This window comes from Mustela nivalis, assembly GCF_964662115.1.
Source record: "Mustela nivalis genome assembly, chromosome: 8".
Classification (NCBI taxonomy): Eukaryota; Metazoa; Chordata; class Mammalia; order Carnivora; family Mustelidae; genus Mustela; species Mustela nivalis.
The window spans coordinates 113,422,963-113,444,824 of NC_139027.1; the positions used below are offsets into that span (position 1 = coordinate 113,422,963).

At 41.1% G+C, this 21,862-nt stretch overlaps 1 protein-coding gene and 1 long non-coding RNA gene across 4 annotated transcripts in view; one reads left to right on the plus strand and one right to left on the minus strand.

The window, feature by feature from the left end:
* FERMT1 (FERM domain containing kindlin 1) overlaps positions 1-21,862 on the plus strand; it is a 36,072-nt gene that overhangs the window by 5,516 nt on the left and 8,694 nt on the right. Inside the window, exons 3-11 of the mRNA XM_082744459.1 lie at positions 1,022-1,255; positions 4,313-4,459; positions 5,473-5,686; positions 6,649-6,751; positions 11,828-11,935; positions 12,352-12,483; positions 14,071-14,120; positions 20,449-20,573; positions 21,332-21,438. Of these exons, the coding sequence (XP_082600585.1) occupies positions 1,022-1,255; positions 4,313-4,459; positions 5,473-5,686; positions 6,649-6,751; positions 11,828-11,935; positions 12,352-12,483; positions 14,071-14,120; positions 20,449-20,573; positions 21,332-21,438 (1,220 nt within the window). The remainder of the gene's footprint in view (positions 1-1,021; positions 1,256-4,312; positions 4,460-5,472; positions 5,687-6,648; positions 6,752-11,827; positions 11,936-12,351; positions 12,484-14,070; positions 14,121-20,448; positions 20,574-21,331; positions 21,439-21,862) is intronic.
* The window catches only part of LOC309871457, a 49,332-nt gene continuing 28,554 nt past the window's right edge, over positions 1,085-21,862 (minus strand). For all 3 annotated transcript variants that reach the window (XR_014315291.1, XR_014315292.1, XR_014315293.1), the window contains 2 exons: positions 11,812-11,960; positions 1,085-1,170 (listed from right to left, as the gene is read on the minus strand). This is a non-coding gene — a long non-coding RNA (uncharacterized lncRNA). The remainder of the gene's footprint in view (positions 1,171-11,811; positions 11,961-21,862) is intronic.

Sequence of the window (21,862 nt, forward strand, 5' to 3'; positions counted from 1 at the left end):
CTTGTTTTAAAACTGTATATAGGTGCACTTACATAGAACATACTTTTGTGCATCTGCTTTCTTTCACTTAACGTTATATCTGTGAGATTTACCCATATTGTTGCATATAGTTTGGTTCATTTACTCTCATTGTTGTGTGATATTGCATCATGTGATTAGGCCACAATTTATCCATTTACCTATTGGTGGGCATTTGGGTTGTTTCCATTTTCGGGGTCTTTGGTGAGTAGATAGAGGCATTTTCATTGGGGTATAGCTCAGAGAGGAATTACTGCACAACAGGACTTTCTAAAATAGTTACAGAATTTATACTTCTACCAACAGCATTGAAAGAAAAGTTTTCTAACGAAGAGAGAGAATAAGAGAAAGAGAAACATGTTTTAAAAAACAAATAAAGGAAGAAATATTGGCTCCAACATTGACAAAGGAAGAAGATTCAACTTTGATGTCAGCATTGAAGGAGGGGAAAGAGTCCACACTGATGCTGACTTTGAGAGAGAGAAAATACTCAGCTGATCTCAGTGTAGACACTTCAGAAACTGGGAATCTGGTGGCAGTGCTAAGAGAGCTGGACATTATGGGGGCGGGGAATGTCGGCTTTATAGTCCTTCTATGCAGATTTTGGGAGATATTGATGTTCCTCTGCAGAGCAGTGATGTAAGGATTCATTTCTAGTAGGGAAATAATCTTGGTTGAAGTCGAAAACTCCTGGCTTTCCCACAAAGGACCATGCCCCTAAAGGACTTTAGGGAAAAGAACTCCAGCTTTTTTATCAGGAACAAAATGTGTATGTTTCCGTTCCTTTCACTGTGTTCACATGTAATCAGGATAAGGTTCAGTCTCTGTTTTCTACCTGCCCCACCTTAGAGACTTTGAAGACTGTCCAAGGCTTGTTTGAGCCTCGGGTTGTAAAAGGAGATGGGGAGCTGAAGACCATTTGTAGTTTTCAGCTCTCACATACAATGAAACGGACTCTAGAGTTCTCTCTCATTTCACTTCATGGTATTTTCCATTTTTGCAGACGTAGCCCAAGACTGGTCAGACTTTGCCCTCTGGTGGGAACAGAAACATTGCTGGCTTCTGAAAACACACTGGACTCTGGACAAATGTGGGGTCCAGGCAGACGCAAAACTTCTCTTCACCCCTCAGCACAAAATGCTTCGCCTCCGCCTGCCAAACGCAAAGACAGTGAGGTTGCGAGTCAGTTTCTCCGCTGTGGTTTTTAAAGCTGTCAGTGATATCTGCAAAATCCTGAGTGAGTACCCTAGAGGGGCCCTCTGCCCTTTGGACTGTTGGTGAAGGAGGACAGAGATATTATGTGTGCTTTCTGTCTACAAGCGGTTGGCTTTACAGAAAACTTTCTTTACTAGGAAGCATATACTTTTCAAGTTTTTTCTGGGGACTTTCGCCGTGCAAGTAGAGTTAAACCAAATGGAACATTATTGGAGTAAATCAGATTCATTTCCACAAAGCTTAACACTATTTCAAAAGAGATCTGTAAACAGAAGAAACAAACCCATTAAGATTATCCCCCCCACACACAAAAAAATTAATTCTTTTAAGCTGTGCTAATATCATCATTATTTTTAAGGCAAACCAGGAAGTTCCATTCAATCATCATCACCATAGAGCTGATGTATCTTTATTGTTTTTGAGATAATGGTGTTTCAGTGTCTTAATTGCTTTACTAACACTTCACTACAGCAAATACTCTATCCACAAAAATTATCTGTGGAATTTATTTAAAGCTGGAAGTTATACTTCATTATGGATTGAAAACTAATCCTTACAGTTTTAACAGTCTTTAGGGACAACACTGCCCAAACTATGTATTTGGGGAACTTCTATAATGGAAGTGAACCCTACGTCCTTGTTTAATATTTTCTTTTTAATATTTTTCTTGTTTTCTTGTTTAATATTTTTTTAAAGTGTATAGGTGCATTCTTTGGTTCTAAGGCTAAGATTTGGCATTTGAATACAGTATTTATGATATATGAGTGAGTGATCTCTCTTCCCCATTAAACTATAAACTGCTCATTCATTCATTCCTTCAACAAATATATCCTGATTAGGCAGGCATTGTGGTGAGTGCTAGGGATTGGTGAACAATAAAAACAGTACCAAACCCCTTCCCTTCTTGAGCTGATATGCTAATATGAAGAGACAAGAAAGAATGAATGTAAAAGTAATTTAAAAATAAGATGTTAAAAGGAGATATTTGGTAGAGAAAAAAAGAAAAGTTCTAACAGTATATGCAGGATTGGGAGTTCCAATGTTGGGCAGTTGGGACTGCTATGGTATTAAATAGGGTGAAGACAGAAACCATTACTTGAGCATGCCTGAGTTCCTAACACCTAGCACAACACCGGGCACACGTTTGCTGCTCATTAACTATTAAGTGAACAAGTGAATGGAACCTTCCATTTCAGAGCCTTCCATTTCACAGCAGTGCCTCTGGTACATGGTGGGAAAATGGCGAGCACCAGGGCATGTTGTTTCCAGCAATATTCCAATGAGGATTGGAAAACAAAGGAAATGATAAAGCCCAGTCCACAGTAGATGAGAAAGACACATCGTGGCTGGGGCCAAAAACTTGAGGTTGCAACATATATAGATCTGGAAAAGAGAAGAAGTCAGACATTCTTCTCTTTTCCAGAATATATCTTCATAGTCGTTAAAGGGCTCAACCTGGCATTTCTGATTATTGTCTTTTGTATCCATTCAACTGAAGCTAAATAATATTTAGCAACATGATGGGTGTTCTCACAAAGAAAAGGCAAGATGCAAATCTTGGCCTTAGAGATGCAGGTTTGGTTTGGTTTGGTTGTTTTGTTTCTAATGCTCCTACTGGAAATTCTGATTCATCTCCTGGTCTTATCTATAAATTATGCATTTGGAATGGGCACATGTGTGGGTTGCAACCTGACAATCAAGCATCCTTGGTTACAGGGGAAGAGGATGAAGCTGAACTGCTAGCCTCAGCCTCGGCACGAAGCAGTGTTTGAACTGAAAAATGGCAGGACCTATGGAATGGGTGCATCCGCCTCCAGGAAAGCTGCTTTCAGATTCTAACCTGCACATTCCCTGGCTTTTACTTGGAATCACATAGCAGCTCAGTGTGGTTAACGGTCATCAGGTGTTCTGATTGGCAATGGCAATTATAAATATATTTGACTAATGGAGAAAACTGGGAATCCTCTTGGTTTGAGTGCTCCAGAAGCAGACCCTGAGACAAGAATTCAAGGACAAACAATTATTTGGGTGAGAGGGAGGAAGATGATTCCAGAAGACACTGGTTGGGGGTGAGGACATAAGACTGGAAAGAGAATGCCATCCATAAGAGAGTGTCACCAACCCAGTCGCATTTGGGGCAGTTGGGGGCTCCTGGGAGACAACGTAACATGCCTCGAGCTGGCCTGCCAAGGGGTGAGGGACCGGGAGGGTTAATATACCATCCCTAGTCAGTCATTGAGGGCTGCCCTCGGGGAATGTTAATTCCCTGAACTCGTGTGGCCTCTGCACTCCTATGTAGACTATGGCACCTCCATGGCGCAGACACACTTGTCCTAGCACCCACCGGAAGTTGCGTCAGAGCGTGCGGAAGTGGTGAAGGCGGCGAAGAGATGCGCAGGGCACCCGGGCTTCCTGCCATAGGGATGAAATTAGTGATCGGGCACAGTGTAAGAGAAAGGCTTTCAGGATCTATGTTCTATAAAGAAAAAGGGGAGTTCTTGGTTGTTATTTTAGAAAAAAACACTGAAAAAAGAGACAAAAGAGAAGGAGGGAAAATTTGGTAGTGAACAGATAATGTGAGAACAGCCAAGTGCTGATGATGGTTGAAGCTGGCTGATGAAAACACAAGAGGCCTATTATACTATTCCCTTTATCTTTGAAATATTTTCATAATACACTAAAAAACAACTAGGACTTTTATTAGACTAAATCTCCCTCCTCTTGGACATTCCCCTCCCCCCCACACACACACGTGCCTGCACCTGTTTTAGGAGTCTCTGGTCCCCTTCTGTTTCTTCCAAAGAGGTGTAATTTAGTTCCATTGACTTCTCAGGAATTTCCTGAGAAATGATTTCAGATGCCCAGCATGACTCTGAGTCTTAGAAGGAATTTTCATTGTACTTTTTTTTTTTTAAGTTTTATTTTATTTCTTTTTAGTAATCTCGATGCCCATTGTGGGGCTTGAACTCACAGTTCTGAGGTCAGGAGTCACCTTCCCCTCCAACTGAGCCAGCCAGGCACCCCCTCTTTTTCCTTTTTGATAGTTTTTCATTTTTCTTTATATTTATTTGTTTGTTAGATATCAGAAGATCAGAAGAACTTTCCTTGTTAAAGCCATCTGGTGACTATTTTAAAAAGAAGAAAAAAAAAGACAAAAGTAACAGGGAGCCCATAATTGAAGATATTTTGAACCTGGAGGGTTCTCCAACGACTTCAGGTCCACCGGGTATGATTCGTGTCAGCTGTTTTATTGTTGTGTTTCATTCTTAAATACAAAGATTTCTTAAATCCCAAGACATTTCCCTCCCTCTGCTCCTCTTTCCCTCGTCTTCCCATCCCTCCCCTCCCTTGCCCCCAAAGAAAGACTAAAATTTCAGGGTTCCTGTGATGAAGAAAGGATATGCAATTAATCTTAGAACTCACAGAATATTTTTAATCAGGTTTGTTTTATGGCTCGTTACTTTTTGAAGTGAGCTCTACACCCAGCGTGGAGCTTGAACTCACGACCCTGAGATGAAGACGTGCTCTACCCACTGTATACATTATTGGTTTCACTGTGTATATTAAGTTGTTGATGAATGCAAAACTTTAGGGGAATTGGCTGTGTGTGAATCTGGGGGAAAATAGATTAGTTGGATCACTCAAATAATACTTTCCCTGATTCTATCTTCATGTGACTCTTTCCTGAATTCAGTTTAAATTTTGCATTGGGCGTTTAACAAGTGGGCAGGTAAAAATTTTGGAAAGACACTATCCTTGTCTTTTTACATAGTCATAAATCAATCTCTAGCTTGCTTGCAATAAAGGTCTTCTTGCATAGTATATCCCAATGCAAAGAATAAAAACATTCTTTGCGTCTTCCTTACACAGACCATATGATTTATAAACCATCAACTAGCTGGATTCTTAAAATTGGCAGGTACTATTATTTGCCTAAAGGATTTGCCCAAAAATAAAGTCTGTACATGCACTTTTGGGGGACCTTCTGTTCTCTGATGATGCCAAAACTCACTGCTGAAATAAGATTTTGAACTGACAAAGAGAGAGTTCCCAACATTTGCCTGGGTTGGTTTTAGGCGTTTTTATGGACTATGAGTTCTCTGCCTTTTCAGGAGCTAAAGTGGTACAAACATTTAAATTCAAAATCCATTTGGGTATAAGCAATGTTAGCACCTATTTTTCTAAAGACCCTTCCTCCTGAATCTCGTATCATAGTGCATGCTTCCCTTTGCCTTGCAGTAAGTCCTGGCTTATACAGTAAAACCATGACTCCCACGTACGACCCCATCAGTGGAACGCCCGCATCCTCCACCATGACTTGGTTCAGCGACAGCCCTTTGACAGAACAAAACTGCAGCATCCTGGCATTCAGCCAACCCCCCCAGTCACCAGAAGCACTGGCAGATATGTACCAGCCTCGGTCTCTGGTTGACAAAGCCAGGCTTAACGCAGGGTAAGGACATGGCTCCATTTTGTTTCTCGGTCACCACATTCATCTGTTATGAGACTCACTCTCCCCCACTGGACCTCACTCCCCCACTACACCGGAGATTGTATCTCAGTCATCCTTATTTGCCCCCCAAGACCTGATAGAACAGACATTCAGGCCATCTTCACTCCATGGGACTGGATGGCATTCATCCCCATCTCATTCTGTTGCTCACTTTTATTCTCCACCTCTCCACCCCTTACCATGACCCAGTATTTATTTTTCAGCTCTAGAACTGTGCCATCCAGACAGGAGTCACTAGCCACAGGTGGATACTTACATTTCACTTTGAATTTAATTAAAATTAAAGTGTGGCACTAGCTACACTTAAATCTTCATTAGCCACATGTGACTTGTGGGCAGTCTGTCAGACAGGGCAATACAGAATATTTACATTGTTATAGAAAGTTCTAGCCAATAAGATAGACCCAGCGTTGAGTCAGACCAGACAGAGGAGAAGCAGTGCGGGAAGTCAGCAAGTAGAGATTTTCATTCTGGCTCCACGAGGAAGCACATGACCTTGAACATAGCATTTAATGTCACTAAGACTCCATTTTCCCACCCATAACACTGAGAAAATAGAAACTGCCTTGGCTTCTTCACTGGGTTACTTTAAAGTATCAGTGTAAACAAAATATGCATACAAAAAACACTTGGAAAGTTATTAAGAGCTATAAAATAAAATGTAGATATAAGATATTATCAAGTCCTCTCCCTTACAGATTTTTGGTTATATTACTTACTCGGACATTGTTCAGGGAAATACATACACACGTATGTGTATATCTACATCTATGTGTATATAAATGGAAATACATGTATATAAATGTAAATATGTATAGAAACATATTAGGTAATGCTATAATAGGTGTGTGTAAAATTGATTGACTATTAAACTCATCCTAACTCATCCTACTCTTTTCCAGTTGGCTGGACTCCTCACGTTCCCTTATGGAGCAAGGCATCCAGGAGGATGAGCAGCTGCTGTTACGATTTAAATACTACACTTTCTTTGACTTGAATCCCAAAGTAAGATACTGTTTATCTTCTTCATTTTTTTAAAGATTTTATTTATTTATTTGAGAGAGAGAGAATGAGCAGGGGGCAGGAGGGTAGAGGCAGAGGGAGAAGCAGACTCCCCATCAAGCTGGGAGCCAGACGTGGGACTCGATCCCAGAACCCCAGGATCATGACCTGAGCCTAAGGCAGACGCTTGGCCAACTAAGCCACCCAGGTGCCTCTTTTCCCTCTCCCTTTTTCAATATGAAGGCCTAGAAGTGGAAGATCCAGTCATTTAATTCTCCAAATTAGGGTTAATTTGTATAATCTTCTGTTTAGCTCTGCTAAACTCTCTAGTCTTTTTACATAAAAGCAATGACGTGACCAGCTGCCCCTGAGTTAGTGGAAGCCTCTCGGGGCCTTCCCTCCCAGTGTGGTGTGCGCTGCCCCTCTCCATCCCCATGAATGGAGGAACAAGAGGAGAGTGGCTCACAGAGCTGGACTCTCCTTCTAGGAAGGAAGGAGCATCTGAGCAAGGTTAAGAGCCGGTTCTCATGAACAAGCCAGGACCCCATGATGGTGCACGCCACACTCCCCACTGTAGGGCCAGATAAGACTTTGGTGATGAGAAAGAGAGATCATCTGTATGAATAAAGACCCCAGCTGGTCAGCGACTCCCATTAAGTGTCCATCTGCCTCCCGACGTTTACTAGGACAACTGAGGGGTGAAATAAATCCTCTGAATTTCTGCCCCTTCCTTGGCCTGCTTGGCCTGTTTGTGGAGTTGTGAGTCAGCACTTAACCTGCCACATGTCAAGAATATAAACGGGCCCTCCAAGTGCACAGGGTGATTTTATCCCAGGTTGGTGCTTGTTGCTTTCTTCCATTCACTGGCAGGCCCTTCTCACCCACAATAGTGATTCTGCTTCTCATGGCACTGTCTTCTCCTGGATCCTGATGTTAAGTCTGGTCTTCAAAGGTGCAACTTGGGTCCTAGTGCTTCCTTAACTGGCATCTTCTTCAAAATAAGTCAGTCCTTGGTTTAGATCCAACTTAATGCCCCTGGACCTCGCTTGTGTCTGGAGCGCCTGACTTCCACTGAATCATGGCAAACAAGCAAATTTTGGCTCTTTGATAAAACCTTCAGGAGAAACTACTCTACAGCTTCTTCCAAAATAGAGGGGGTTTTTTTGGTTTTGATTTTTTTTAAGGATGCTTTGAATGATCAGATTTGCTTAATTGCTAAGGAGTTCTCTCCACATGGCTCATGAAGGAAACCTGTTTAAATCTAACAGACAAATAGAAGCTGTCAACCCAAACATGGCCAGAAGACTCGGGCTTTGGGGATATGGCTTTGGGGCACAGGAAAAACCACTTCAGAGTTCCCTTCTCCCCTCTTCTAAAGTATGAAATGTTATAAATATAACCACGTTTAGTTCCAACTTTCTACTAGATACTGAGTAGATAGAGGGATACAGAAACTTAAGATGCAGTTCATGTTTTTATAGAATCTACAATCAAAGCAAGAAGAGCAAAGATAGCACCCATGAAACCAGGTAAAACAGACAGGACACCCCACAGAAGAGAACAAGACTGTATAGTAGAATGAAGGAGCTTCTCCTCTCCAGCTTTCAGAGGAGAGATGTAGGCAGGCAGTTGCACTAGGGTTACAAGTACTGATTAAAATCTCAGATACACAAAAATATTAGGATATACAAAATTTCAAAAATAATATACTTTAAAAATACAAAATCCAGAATCCATAAAAGATTGATACATTTTCATAAATTAAAATTTTATGCATGACAAAAAACTATATACACAGTGAAAAAATCAGTCTTTGCAACACATGCGACAAACAAAAGGCTAATTTCCCTAATAAAGAGCTCCTGAAAATCAATTTAAAAAAAGAAGAACAGGGAACTTGCTTCTCTCTCTCTCTCTCTCTCTACCTACTGGTGATCTCTCTCTCTCTCTCTCTCTTTCTCTGTCAAATAAATAAATAAATAAAATCTTTAAAAAAAAAAAAAAGAAGAAGAAGAAGAAGAAGAACAGCAACCACCCAGTAAGCTAATGAGCAAAGGATGTGAACATGTAGTTCATAGAAAAGGAACTAGACTGACTTTTAGCCTTATACTGGCAAAGATCAAAAAGTTTCATATACCGTCTTAGCAAGAGTTTGGGGGAAATGGCTCTCATACCCTGCTTGTAGTCCAAAGTACAAATTAATCTGATCCTTATTGAAGGTAATTTGGCAATATCTATCAGAATTACAATTCTACATAGCTTTGACCCAGCAAATCCACTGCACTGTATATATGCCACAGTTATACTCAAATATGTGCTTTGATATGTCTGTATATGAGAACAGTTATTACCAAAATTTGCTCATTTGCCATGATTCAGTGGAAGTGAGGCACTCCAGACACAAGCTAGGTCCAGGGGCATTAAGTTGGATCTAAACCAAAAACTGACCAGAAATAAGGCTTGAGGAAGAAAGTTGGAAACTACCTAAGCATCCATCAATAGGGAAGTGGTTAAATATATTATGATATATCCATATAGTGTGGTTGCTAAGAAGAATGAATCAGCTTTCTTTTGATGTGGAACCCATTCAAGGCATATTATAGAATGAAAAAGAACAAGGTACAAAACAGTCCATAGAGAAACTATCATTTGTAGGGAACAAGGAAGAGAAAGAGACTTTTTGTTGTCCGTTCTTTTGTCCCTTTAGAATTCATGCAAACCAAATTCCTTCATTATCTATTCATTTGCCCCATTTCAGTTGTGAAGAAAAAAACTGTTACAACTCTAGTAATTCATAGTATTTTTTTTAATGTTCAGTAGAGAAAAGGTGCACATCAGTTTTAATAAGAGTCCTAGAGGGCACTGAAAGTTCCTCCCAGCTAACTGGGAACCCTTTGTGAGGAGATCTCTATAATGAGCCTTTCTTGAGGGAGTGAATCTCTGGGAAACAGGTCTTGGTACTTGTTTGTATTGGTAGCTGGTAGATGGAGTGAGGCGTTAACTGAATTGTCTGGATGAGAAGAAACAGGGATTCAGGCAATGGAGGTGGCAGAAACCATGTGCTTCCCAGTCTAGGATTTCTGTTTTCACTAAACCAGAAGACAAAGGAAATCAAGAGCCAAGGAAGGGTAAGAACAGCCAATCCCCACCAAGGGAAGAAAATTTGTCTCTTGCGTCAGGGAAACCACTGACAGAGTTCTCAGAGAGAGAAAGATCTGTTAGGGTGCCTGTTAATAAATGACCCACCAAAACCTGGGAACTTTCGATGTTCTAGAGCCTCAGGGGGAACATGAACAAGACTCCAGAGAAGGAAATCCGGAGCTCTGCTGGCTGTCAAAGAGCAATCCAGTGTTCCTCAGTGGGAGCCAGGGCTCATCCTGTCCATCATAACATCTTGTACTAGAGCCTGTTCTCCTACTGCCAGTCTGCAAATGTGGGCCAACTTCTGTTTGGCCAATGTTCTTCCACCATATTGTTTTATTTGGTTTTGGGGGGGGGGTGGGTAGGGGAATTAGGTTTGTTCAGGTGTGGAAGCTCTGATTCATTTTTGTAAGTCTTTACTGACTGCATTTGAGAGAAAAACCTGATCGGGTGGTTTGACTTACTCTCACCAAAACTCCTACAGCATTAGGATTGAAGACACTGTGACTGACTGGGGGACAGACCGAGACAGACAGACAGTCCAATTCAAATTTTAGTAGCCGCACATACTATTTGGATTTTGCCTATAAACTGTTCATGAAGCAAGGGTCTTTTTGTTAGGGAGAGGGGCAAGGGTTGCCTCATTTTTGGTGTGCATGGTATGTGCTTTTTCAGTTGTTTTTATCTTGATTGCCGTGTCATTTACATGCCATAAAATTCTATTATAATGATTATAGTGCATTCCTATGGTTGTGCAACCGTCACCACAGTCCAGTTGTAAAACACTTGGCATCACCCAAAAAAAGTTTTCTCATATCCCATCTATGGTCAGTCCTGGCTCCTAGCCTCAGCCCACCACTTGGTCCACCTTCTGTCTCCAGGTTTGCCTTTTCTGGAAGTTTCCTATGGATGGACTCATACAGTATATCATCTTGTGCCTGTGGATCTGAGCCCACTCTGTGTTTTCACTTGTATCCATAGCACATTCCTTCTTACTGCCAAGTGGCGTCCCCTTGTTCACGAGGCCCACATGTTTAGCCTTTCACCAGTCGAGGGACCCCCCTGGAACCTTTCTGGTTCAGAGCTGTTATAAGCAACGCTGTTGTGAATATTCTCACGTGTGTTCTGTTTTGGTTTGTTTGGGGCAAGTCCTGGGCCCAGCTCCTGAGGGGTGTCCCACAAAGTTCACAAAGCAAAGACAGACTTTCTTAATGTTCTCAGTCCTCCAGCTTCCCAAGGGCCACACGTGTGGGCTCGTGTTTGTCTTGCCCTGCCGGCAGCTTCAGCACTACCAGGAAGGACCGTGCCTCTACGGTGGGCTCCATTTCCAGCTGACCTGATAGCAATGCTCTTTGCTGGTTTGGGCTCGCTGTGGATTTTTAGATCCCCTATCACCTTTTTTTCTAGTGTGTACAAGGTTAATGCAAAAGGAAAAATAAACTAATGCTAATCACCCTGTGATAAATCTATTTAGGCACTCTATCTTTCTATTCCTCCTCCATATTTTCCTCACCTTTTTTCTTTAAGGAAACAGTAAACTGTATACCGTGGCAGGGGGGTGGGGGCAGAGTAGGAGTTATGGTTTAATGGGTACAGAGTTGCAGTTTTGTTAGTTGAAGAGAGTCCTGTAGGTAGGTGGTGACAGTGATTTTTCCTATCAGTGGAAGTGTGATAAAAGAGAGGGAGAAATAATGCAATCAGAGATGGGTCAATTTGGCCCCTTGAAGAAGCTCTAGAAAATATTTTGACAAAGCAGTTTCTAAGTTCAGAAGTAAAAGGAGCTGGGGCAGTGGAAAGAGAAGTATTTCTTTCACTTACCTGAGCACAAGTTTTCTGCGTTAACAAGGAATGGCCTCCATGTTTCCAGTGTTTTCGTACTGAGGAATATAAATATGTCCCCTCCCCAACACATACACACCTACCTGTTTCTTCCCTTAGTACGACGCTGTCCGAATCAACCAACTCTATGAACAAGCCAGGTGGGCCATCCTCTTGGAAGAAATTGACTGCACGGAAGAAGAAATGTTGATCTTTGCAGCACTGCAAGTATGGGACCTTCAGTACCTTCTCTCTGCAAGAAAACAAAGCAAATTTGTTTTCTTAAAGTTTCGTTTTCCTCATACTGTTTCTTTTCTTTGAAGAAAGAACTGAAAGTGAGGGGAACCCATTTCAATTTAAAATATCCCTCATAACCCACACATGCGCCCATCTTCTCTAAGGCGTTAGTCTCGTAATTTTTATCTCATCCCTACTACAAGCTCAACCAGTGCTGGAGAAGAACCAAGTTTGAACATGACTAAGCATCCTTCTCAAAATAATTCAGATGAAAATGTCATTTTCCCTTCAGAGGAGGGAGACCTCCTTCTAGGAGACGTTCAGAAGAGATTGTCTTCAAAAAGAGGAAAGTGCTGAGGGATGCATGTGTGTTTATAACGTTGCTGAAACCTCTGTTTATATCCTAGTATCACATTAGCAAACTCTCGCTGTCAGCTGACACACAGGATTTTGCAAATGAGTCTGAGGTCGACGAAGTAGAAGCTGCACTCTCTAATTTGGAAGTGACCCTAGAAGGTGGAAAAGCAGACAACGCTTTGGTATGAACTTTTCTGGTAACTCAGAACTGTGGCTGCGTTCTCATGGGCTGACACATCTAAATGAGCTCTTTTTTATGAGAAATAAGAGAATCTTGTGTCTGATTTTGAAAAAAGAAAACATACTTTTCACCAGCTTAAAGCTAGCAAGACCTGACTGGCTTTTCTCAGGTTAGTTCTGGAAGGGACTATGAGATATGTTCGGTGCTGTTAAGGGCAGTACTTTTATATGTATTTCTTAGAGAGAAGCTGGGGAGTAGGAGGCAAAGACTGCCACCGCCAAGGACTTTTCTTTACTGAGGCAGTCCCTCCCCTCAGATGTGGAGAGAACCACCCAGTCTGTTGTACAGCTAGCTGTGAGAATGGAGAAGATGCTTCACAGATACAAAGCCTATTATCTACTGACCTAGCCATGCACTGCAACTGGGCAAGGTTGACACAGTGAGGGCGTTTATTCTGGGACACTCGAAAAAGCTCCTAAACCCTTTTGACTTCAGGAAATAGACAAAAACCTTCCAGTGAGACATAAAGTAATACAAGTATTTTATCATCTCCTTATCCATGAAACGTGGCAGAATGGTGGCTTTATAATCGGAATGCCTCTCCTGTTTGATTCACCTGTTGAGTTCCACCCTTTTGTTTAACTAAGTACCTCAGTCATGGGAGTAATTATTAGTTTAATGCACACTGAATCAGAGGTGGATCTATTGTCATTGGATATAAATAGTAAGAGATAAAAATGAATCACTATATTCTTGTGGATTTAATGCATGTTTCCCTGTAATTGATTTCCTTAAAATGGGAAGTTGGTATTATGCAAAAGCAAATACTTCACACAAACTAAATGCCAAGATTCTGTGGAGATTCAGAGCCCTGTCTCAGGTTTATAGGAGACACAGGACTCATTGTATTGACTTCTCTTTTGTCAGCTTCCTCCACTGAATAGGTAGACCGTGATCCTTCTCAGAATAAATGAAAAATTCCCTCCTCCCTCTCTGAATATTTTCACGTGATGCTAAACAATAGGCTTTTCATTTAGAAAGTAGGCACCGGCCTACACCGCAGAATGAACTCTGAACCAGGTTCCTTTTGAGAAGTTAATCAGTGAACTAGATGTAACTAGATTTACCCTTTCTGAGGTAAAACTTGCAAAATATTTTGCTAAAAGTAGCAATTTCTAACTCATATTTTTACCTTGAATGGTAGTGTTTGGTCAGGTTTTTTAATCTCTTTTCATTTTTATGACCCATGACCCATACAGAAAGTGGGGGAGGAAATGTACGACTTAACAAACTTGTATTGTCATCCAAGTCACCATCCAGATCAAGAATTAGAACTTTGTCAGCCACCCAGAAACTCATGTTGTGCCCCTTCCCACCCCCATCCCTTGCCCACTCCCCATCTGCTGGGGTCACTACTAGAAATGTGGCTCGTGTGACTGAGGTACTGAGTTTCTCATTAGTTTAATTTTGATTAATTCACATTTTCATCACCCCATGAGGTGAGTGGCTACAGTATTAGATGGTGCAGATATAGAGGATCAACGCCACCTAATTAACCACTTATGAAATGTTATCTGTTTTTCCTTAGGAGGACATTACTGATATCCCTAAACTTGCAGATCATCTCAAATTATTTAGGTAAGTCACCCTTAACGGGGAAAGGGATTTCTCCTAACAAAGCCTCGCAGGTCAACTGTGCAGGAATTTAAACTGAACCCGCCGCACTAAGCAAGTTCCTGGTTCAAAGGTGGAGCTCGAGATTTGGCATCAGACAGACAATGGGCTGAATCCTGGCTCGACAACCTGTACTAGCTGGGTCCCCTCGGGCATTGTCATGTGTCTGAGCCTCAGTCTCCTGATCTATAAAATGGGGACATACCTCTTCTTGGGTTTATTGGGGAGGTTGAAGAAGATAACATATATGAAGCATTGAGCATGGTCCCTGCTCATAGTATGTGCTCAATAAATGGTGTAAACATGGCCTGTGTCTGAGACTAGTGAACGCCTATGCTAGACTGGTCATCCGCAAGGCTCAGGACTGGGCATCATTCGAAGGTTCTTTTGTGGTTGAAAAGTCAGTTGTCTCTAGAACTTTGGTCCTGAGCTTATACAGAAGTAGTCTCCTTGGTTTATCAACCTTTGCCTATGACAGTGTTTCTGAGAAACTCCCCAGTCACCTCAGATCTGAGACTTAAAAAGACAGAGGAGTTTTTTATTTCATGGAAAGAAAGAAAACATTTGTGATGGTGCCAGGGTGTGTTAAGATGAAAAGAATAAGGCCCCTTTGAAGTTCTATCAATTACTCATGTCACTTTATGGTTCATTGACTTTTCTTAACACACTGACACTTCAGCGGGTCAATGACTTGAAAAGAAACACGAGTTGTTTGGGGAACATATGATGCAAAGAAAGACTTAGAAAGCGAGAACAGCGAATCAGGTATAAGTGAGAAGCATCCAAAGGTAACAATTTTTATCACTGGGTTTCTATAAGTTGCTTTTTTCTTTTTTTTTTTTTTAATGTCATCTCAAACAATGGGTGGCTCAGTCATTAAGCATCTGCCTTTGGCTCAGGTCATCATCCCAGGGTCCAGGGATCAAACCCTGCATTGGGCTCCCTTCTCGGCGGGAAGCCTGCTTGTCCCTCTCCCACTCCCTTTGCTTGTGTTTCCTCTCTCGCTATTTCTCTCTGTGTCAAATAAATACATAAAATCTTTAACAAAAATTTAAAAAATAAAAGGGACGCCCAGGTGGCTCAGTCAGTTAATCGGCTGCCTTCGGCTCAGGTCATGATCGCAGAGTCCTGGGATCAAGCCCTGCATTGGACTCCATGCTTAGTGGAGAAACTGCTTCTCCCTCTCCCTCTGCTTGCCGCTCTGCCTACTTGTGCCATCTATCTCTCTGTCAAATAAAGAAATAAATAAAATATTTTTATAAAATAAAAAATAAAAAAACAGAAATGCCCATTTTTAAAAATTAAGTCAATTTCATTAATTCTTATTAATTAAATTTAACTTTTGTGGCATACATGGTTGCAACCACATATATTGTTATAGTCGGAGCTACAGTAGTAATTTGAATCCACAAATACATCTTTATAATTTTTAATAATCATTCTATGAAGAAAGTAAGTTGCCATATTCTCTGTCTAGAGCAAATGCAGCGCTTCACAAACCAAAAGGTGACCTTTTCCTTCCTCTAGATGTTTCCAGAGAAGGAGAGAACATTCCGGGGTTAAGCCCTCCATCCACTTCACTTTAATGTGATTGCTTTGCTCAAACACACAGAACTGTCTTCTGTTTCATAGCAGTCACTGTATCTACCAAAGGTCTAAAGAGGTTGACTTTAATAGATAATACAGTTCATGGAAGGGAGAGATGAAGGAGGAAGGGAAGGAAGAAGGAAGCAAAGAAGAAAGGAGACAGGAAGGCAGGAGAGTCGAGCTCCACCCCTCCTACTTTTTAGCGTGTGACCCTTAAAGACCCTTCATTTCACTTCCTTGGGCTTCCTTTCCTTATCAGTAGACCAACAGTAGAATGAGCAGTAGAAGGAGCCGTGAACTTCAGTCTTGCTCTGAATATGCATGAGTGCTAGATAAAGTGAAAATAAAAGCATTGTGAATACAAAATTGAGGTGAGACGGGGAGGTTCAGCTTGCAGGCGATGCAGAGGGAATCTGATTCTACAAATGAAACCTCAGACACACAGAGGGATTTGGGCCAAGACCACATTCCCATGAGAATCTGGGATTTTAATCCCCAGGAGAGACAGGAGAGGACCCTATAGGCCTGTTGTAAGGTACTGATGCTGGCCCGAAGCCCATGCCCAATGGCAGAAACTTGCTAAAGGTGGCCTTCTCTGTTTAGCCAGGGGTAGAAAAGCTGTCCATCTGCCCCAGGAAGCAAGGAGGAAGTTCTTCCCGAGTGGGGTCCTACTTGGGGAAATGAAAAGTCTCTGGAGAAGCAAGAGTCAAACCCTATGTCCCACATAGAGGTAGATCTAAATTTAAATGTCTTATATGAGAAGTGAATTCTGAAAAAAAAATAAATAAAATAGAAATGGGCCCAGGACCACAAAACCCATGAAGCCCTGGCAAATGAAATTACAAAAATACCTGGAGGGAAATATCCACAATCTAGCATGCATGGGCCTTCCAGAGGAAATAGTAACCCCCTAAAAACTGACCTCCCGGGACGCCTGGGTGGCTCAGTTAGTTAAGCAGCTGCCTTCGGCTCAGGTCATGATCCCAGCGTCCTGGGATCGAGTCCCACATCGGGCTCCTTGCTCCACAGGGAGCCTGCTTCTCCCTCTGACTCTGCCTGCCACTCTGTCTGCCTGTGCTCGTTCTCGCTCGCTCTCTCTCTGACAAATAAATAAATAAAATCTTTAAAAAAATAAAAATAAATAAAACCACTCAATTCTTCAAAAAAAAAAAAACAAAAAACTGACCTCCCTGTAAAAATGACTAGCCACGTGAGCTCATGAACCACCATAAAGGAAAGACAACAGACCCAGCAAACAAGAAGATTAGCAGTTTCAGTAAGTTTAGATAATAGAACAATCTGAAAAAACAGTAAAATGAATATGCTTAGAATCCTTAAGGAAACTAACAGATAAAAATCCTCATGAAAGAGAAGAGATAATATTGAAAAGGACCCAAATAGAAACTCTGGAAATGAAAAATTTAGTCATAGGAATTTAAAATTGAATAGGTGCTCTGAATGTCAAGTTTAAAAGCACAGTTAAGGGGCACCTGAGTGGCTCAGTCGGTTAAGCCTCTGACTCCTGATTCCAGCTCAAGTCATCATCTCAGGGTTGTGAGATCGAGCCCTGTCTCAGGCTCCACACTGAGCGTGGAGCCTGCTTAAGATTCTGTCTTTCCTTCTCTCTCTGCCTTCCCCTCCCCCACCACTCATTCATGTGTGCACTCTCTCTCTAAAAAGATAGTAATAATAATTAAAATAATTAATAAAAATGAAAACACAGTTAAATAGAGAACACAGGTAGAAATGGAAAATGTTATAGGTAGAATGAAAAGTTTCAATATACACCTACTAGGAGTTCTAGAATATATGGGGAAGAGGCAGCAAGTATTCAAAACAGAAAGCTTGAGAGTGTTCCATAATTGTTGAAGCCAAAAATCCTTAAGTTCAGGAATCATAAATTCCAATCAAAATACATCTCTATAAATCTACATCTTAGTAAGGCCAATAATTGATAAGAGAAAGTCTTTAAATCAGAGAGAAAAGACAGATTTCCTAGCAAGGAAAAACAGTTAAGTGGGCAGCAGACTTCTTGTTGGCTAGAAAATCTCTTGAAAGTGCTAAGAGAAAATAACAGTCAATCTAGAACTTCCTGCCCAACCAGGCTTTCAAGATTCTACTTTATGCAAACCCCTAAGTACAGATCAGACAAGTTATAATCCTACTGCTAAGTTACATACTTGATAAAAACAGTTATTTATGTCCAAACTGTAAGGTGTGACCACTGTTGCAGAGATTACTTTGGAATAAATAAAATGGCTCCTCTAGAGGATTAGAGAGAGGAGCACATGTAAAATTCATTCATTGCCTCATTCACAGACAAGTTACTGTAGGTAAATAGGCAAACTCTACTGGACCAAAGAAGTTCCAGGCTGACTTACACAATGTCTATGGGAGATTATCGGTGAGATTCTTGATAAATAAAAGACACCTAAAATACAGTGGAAACTTCATAAAGAGGGAGTGACCATTAAAATCTTTAGTCCCACTAAGACACCCTGGTTATCACATGGAAAAATACCTTTAAGAGGAGTCGTGCACTCTTGTTTTTTCAAAAGAATGTGTTCCAGGGCACCTGGGTGGCTCAGTGGGTTAAGCCGCTGCCTTCGGCTCAGGTCATGATCTCAGGGTCCTGGGATCGAGTCCCACATCGGGCTCTCTGCTCAGCAGAGAGCCTGCTTCCCTTCCTCTCTCTCTCTGCCTGCCTCTCTGCCTACTTGTGATCTCTCCCTCTCTCTCTCTCTCTCTCTCTCTCTGTCAAATAAATAAATAAATAAATAAATCTTTAAAAAAAAAAAAAAAGAATGTGTTCCAAATTTATGACCTCCCTGTGATGACAAGTGGCTGTCCGTGGTCAGCCTGCAGATGCTTTCAAAATAATGAACACACTTCACCTCTCCTTCAAGAAAAAGGTGAGTGTGAAATGAGTGAGAACGCAATTGGTATTCTAAAGAGATTAGTGCTGTGAAGAGAGCGTTTTGGAAAGCACTTATTTGGAAATGTTTCCATTGTCACACTGTTGCCAATAATGATACCGCCTATTAAAACTATATTCTCTTGCCCTGAATTTTGATCATATCTCTCAATTAAGCTGAGAGTCTGTTCAAAATGGGAGAACTGCAAAAAAGAAAATCACAAGCTCAAAACAGCATCACTTAGATCCCATCTCCAAACTAGGACTTAACACCTAACCTAGTTGCAATTTCAGCTTCCCCCAGAAATGAGTCCTAACCAATCAGAAGGGAATTTTCTGATCAGCACCAATGAGGTCATCTGTCACATGGGCCCTCCATCTCCCAAAAGATGAGGTAATCACCTAATAAGACCTCCTGCCCTTCCCCACCAAGGAAGGTGGCCTTGCCTGGGATGGTCCTTTCTTTTACTAATAACTTTCTCACCCCACCTTCCTTCCTATGGCAACCTTCCATTTTGTACCCCTCCCCATAGCTTCTCTCTGCTTGCCAGGTGGGATGCTGCCCAATTTATGAATCACTTAATAAAGCCAATTAGAATAAAACCAATTTTTAGTTTAAAAAATAATAAAACAATGTTATCTGCACACCTTTAAACCTGGAAAGAGTTTTAAACTCTGTTAAACGTCATCTAAATGAAGTTCTAGTGTGTTTGAAACCCACTTACTAAATACATAAAAATGCAGCCTCTTCTGATTAATTTGCATAAGTGAGTGATTGAGATCAGGGAAGATGGAACTCAGTAGCTTTGTTGTAACAGAAACCTTCAAAATGAGGTAGATGGCATTCTACCATGGACACTGTGATTTAGTGAGCATAGCCAATAGTGTATTTCCTCAACTGGGATTTATGTCACTGAGTAACGATCTCCCTTTTTGAAACAAATTGAACTTTCCATGTTCATTTTTAATTTATTTGTATAGGATTATAATGTACATATATTATAAATATTACACATAAATATAAATATGTTAAGGGATGGGTATTTATTATATTCACCTAACATATATTGGTAACATTATATATTAAAATATTAAAAACATTTTAAAGTTTGAGTGTACCCAGTTTTAGTTTGGAGATTACTGGCCTAGACTCGCATTTCTCAAACTTGGAAATCACCACAGGAAAGCTTACTTAAAATGCAGAACCCTGGGTCCTAACCTGGACCTGCTGACTATGAGTCTCTGGGATTAGGGCCCAGGCTCAGGTACCTTTAACAAGCTCCCTTCTAATTCTGATGGACACCAGATGTCTCCAGATCCCTAGATGTTTCTCTAATAATAAATAATTTATCATTGTTTATTTATTATATTACTTATATTATATATCATTATTATTATTTATTGAATTATGCTAGGCCCTGTGATAAGCACCCTCAGAGATTACCTCTTCCCATTCTCACAGAAGCCCTATGAGCTGGAGGCTGGTACTGTCCCCATCACACAGAGGCAGGACATGTGGGCAGGCAGAGCAAGTGTCTTCCTCAGGGACACATGTCAGGAGTAGCAAAGCCAAAGTGGTCGAAACCCTGAGATTCTGAAGTAACTACCACGTCTATTAAAAACCCCATTTTCAGTTTTTAGATATGAGTTAGCAATATGAAATTTATTTTCAACAATACAGACTGTGTTATTTGAACAGGTTTCCAGAACATCTCGAGCCACGTGAAATTTGCATTGTGTCCCTCCATTTCTGGATAGCTGTTAAAATGCTTAATTTACTTTAATTTGCAGGCCCAAGAAGCTGATCTTAAAGGCTTTCAAACAATATTGGTTCATCTTTAAAGACACATCTATAGCCTACTTTAAAAATAAGGAACTTGAGCAAGGAGAACCAGTAGAAAAACTAAATCTTAGAGGTAAGAAAGTATTATATCTGGGTATGGCTTGTCATCACCCAGCCAGGAAAGACCAACTCTTACCCCCTGAAGGAGGGGGGCCCCTCTATTTCACTGGTTCTCGCATGGCAGCCTGCCTTCAGCTTCACTTCATGGAGCATGGGCCTGAAATGTGGAGCGATAAATGTGATTATTTCCATTCTGCTGTCCCTTCTTCCCCGGCGTGTCCAAGTCTCTGAAGTGGTGACAGTTGGTGCCATCCGCATAGTACATGAGGGACTGTAGGGTCCTGAAAAGCTTCCTGCATTCCAGAAGGGTTATGTTTAATTCAATGTCACTTTAGTTTCTGTCCTAATTTCTGAAAATGGCCATGATTGTGCTGGTAACTCCATGAACTGAAATATTTAATTAACCGGGGCACTCAGTTCCCTTAGCATTGTGACAGTAAGAGAATTCCCTCTATGTGGGTTTATTTAAAAGTTCATATTCATAACTCCATGTTACAATGAGTTAGCATAGCCAAATTGACCTGGAAAATGAATTCAATTGATGACATATTTAGGAAAATCATAACAGAAGATTTTTTTTTGTTATCCACATGCATTGTTCATGAGTCTTATTTAGTTCCTCTTTAATTAATGTTGTCTGCTTGTCCTCAATTTTTCAGAAAAGAAGCAAATGCCAAGGGCTTATGTTCAAAGTGTTTCTTTTAGATGCACATCTGATTTACAGAACACATTTCTCAGAACTCAGTTTTGTTCCTGCCTTTTATCATTCAGGCTGTGAAGTTGTGCCAGACGTCAACGTAGCAGGGAGAAAATTTGGAATCAAGTTACTAATCCCTGTTGCCGATGGTATGAATGAAGTGTATCTGAGATGTGACCATGTAAGTAAATTAAAAAAAAAAAATGCTAAGTCCCTTTACTTTTCTTCAGCCTAAGGACAAACCAGCTGAGATGTTTTTTTCCAATCAGAGCACTCATCAGTCAGTTACTGCCTTGTAACAACCAACCCCAAAATCAAAACGTCATATACCAATAAACATTTGCCTCTGAACCGAGGGCGAGTAGGCTAGGGCTTCAGTGATCCAGTCACACGTCCCCTGGACAGATCTGCTTCTAGCTGTAGGCCTGGCTAGGCTTGGCTCCTTGCTGGAAGTGAAACTCCCTTGTATTTATGCTGGAAGTGCCAGGCTGCCTGGGGAGGCTCTGCTCATAATGATGGCAGAAATGCAAGAGAGGAATTACAAACATGGCAGACGACCTAAAGGTTAGGCCGGCAGGTAGTACTCTGTTATTTCCACCCACGTT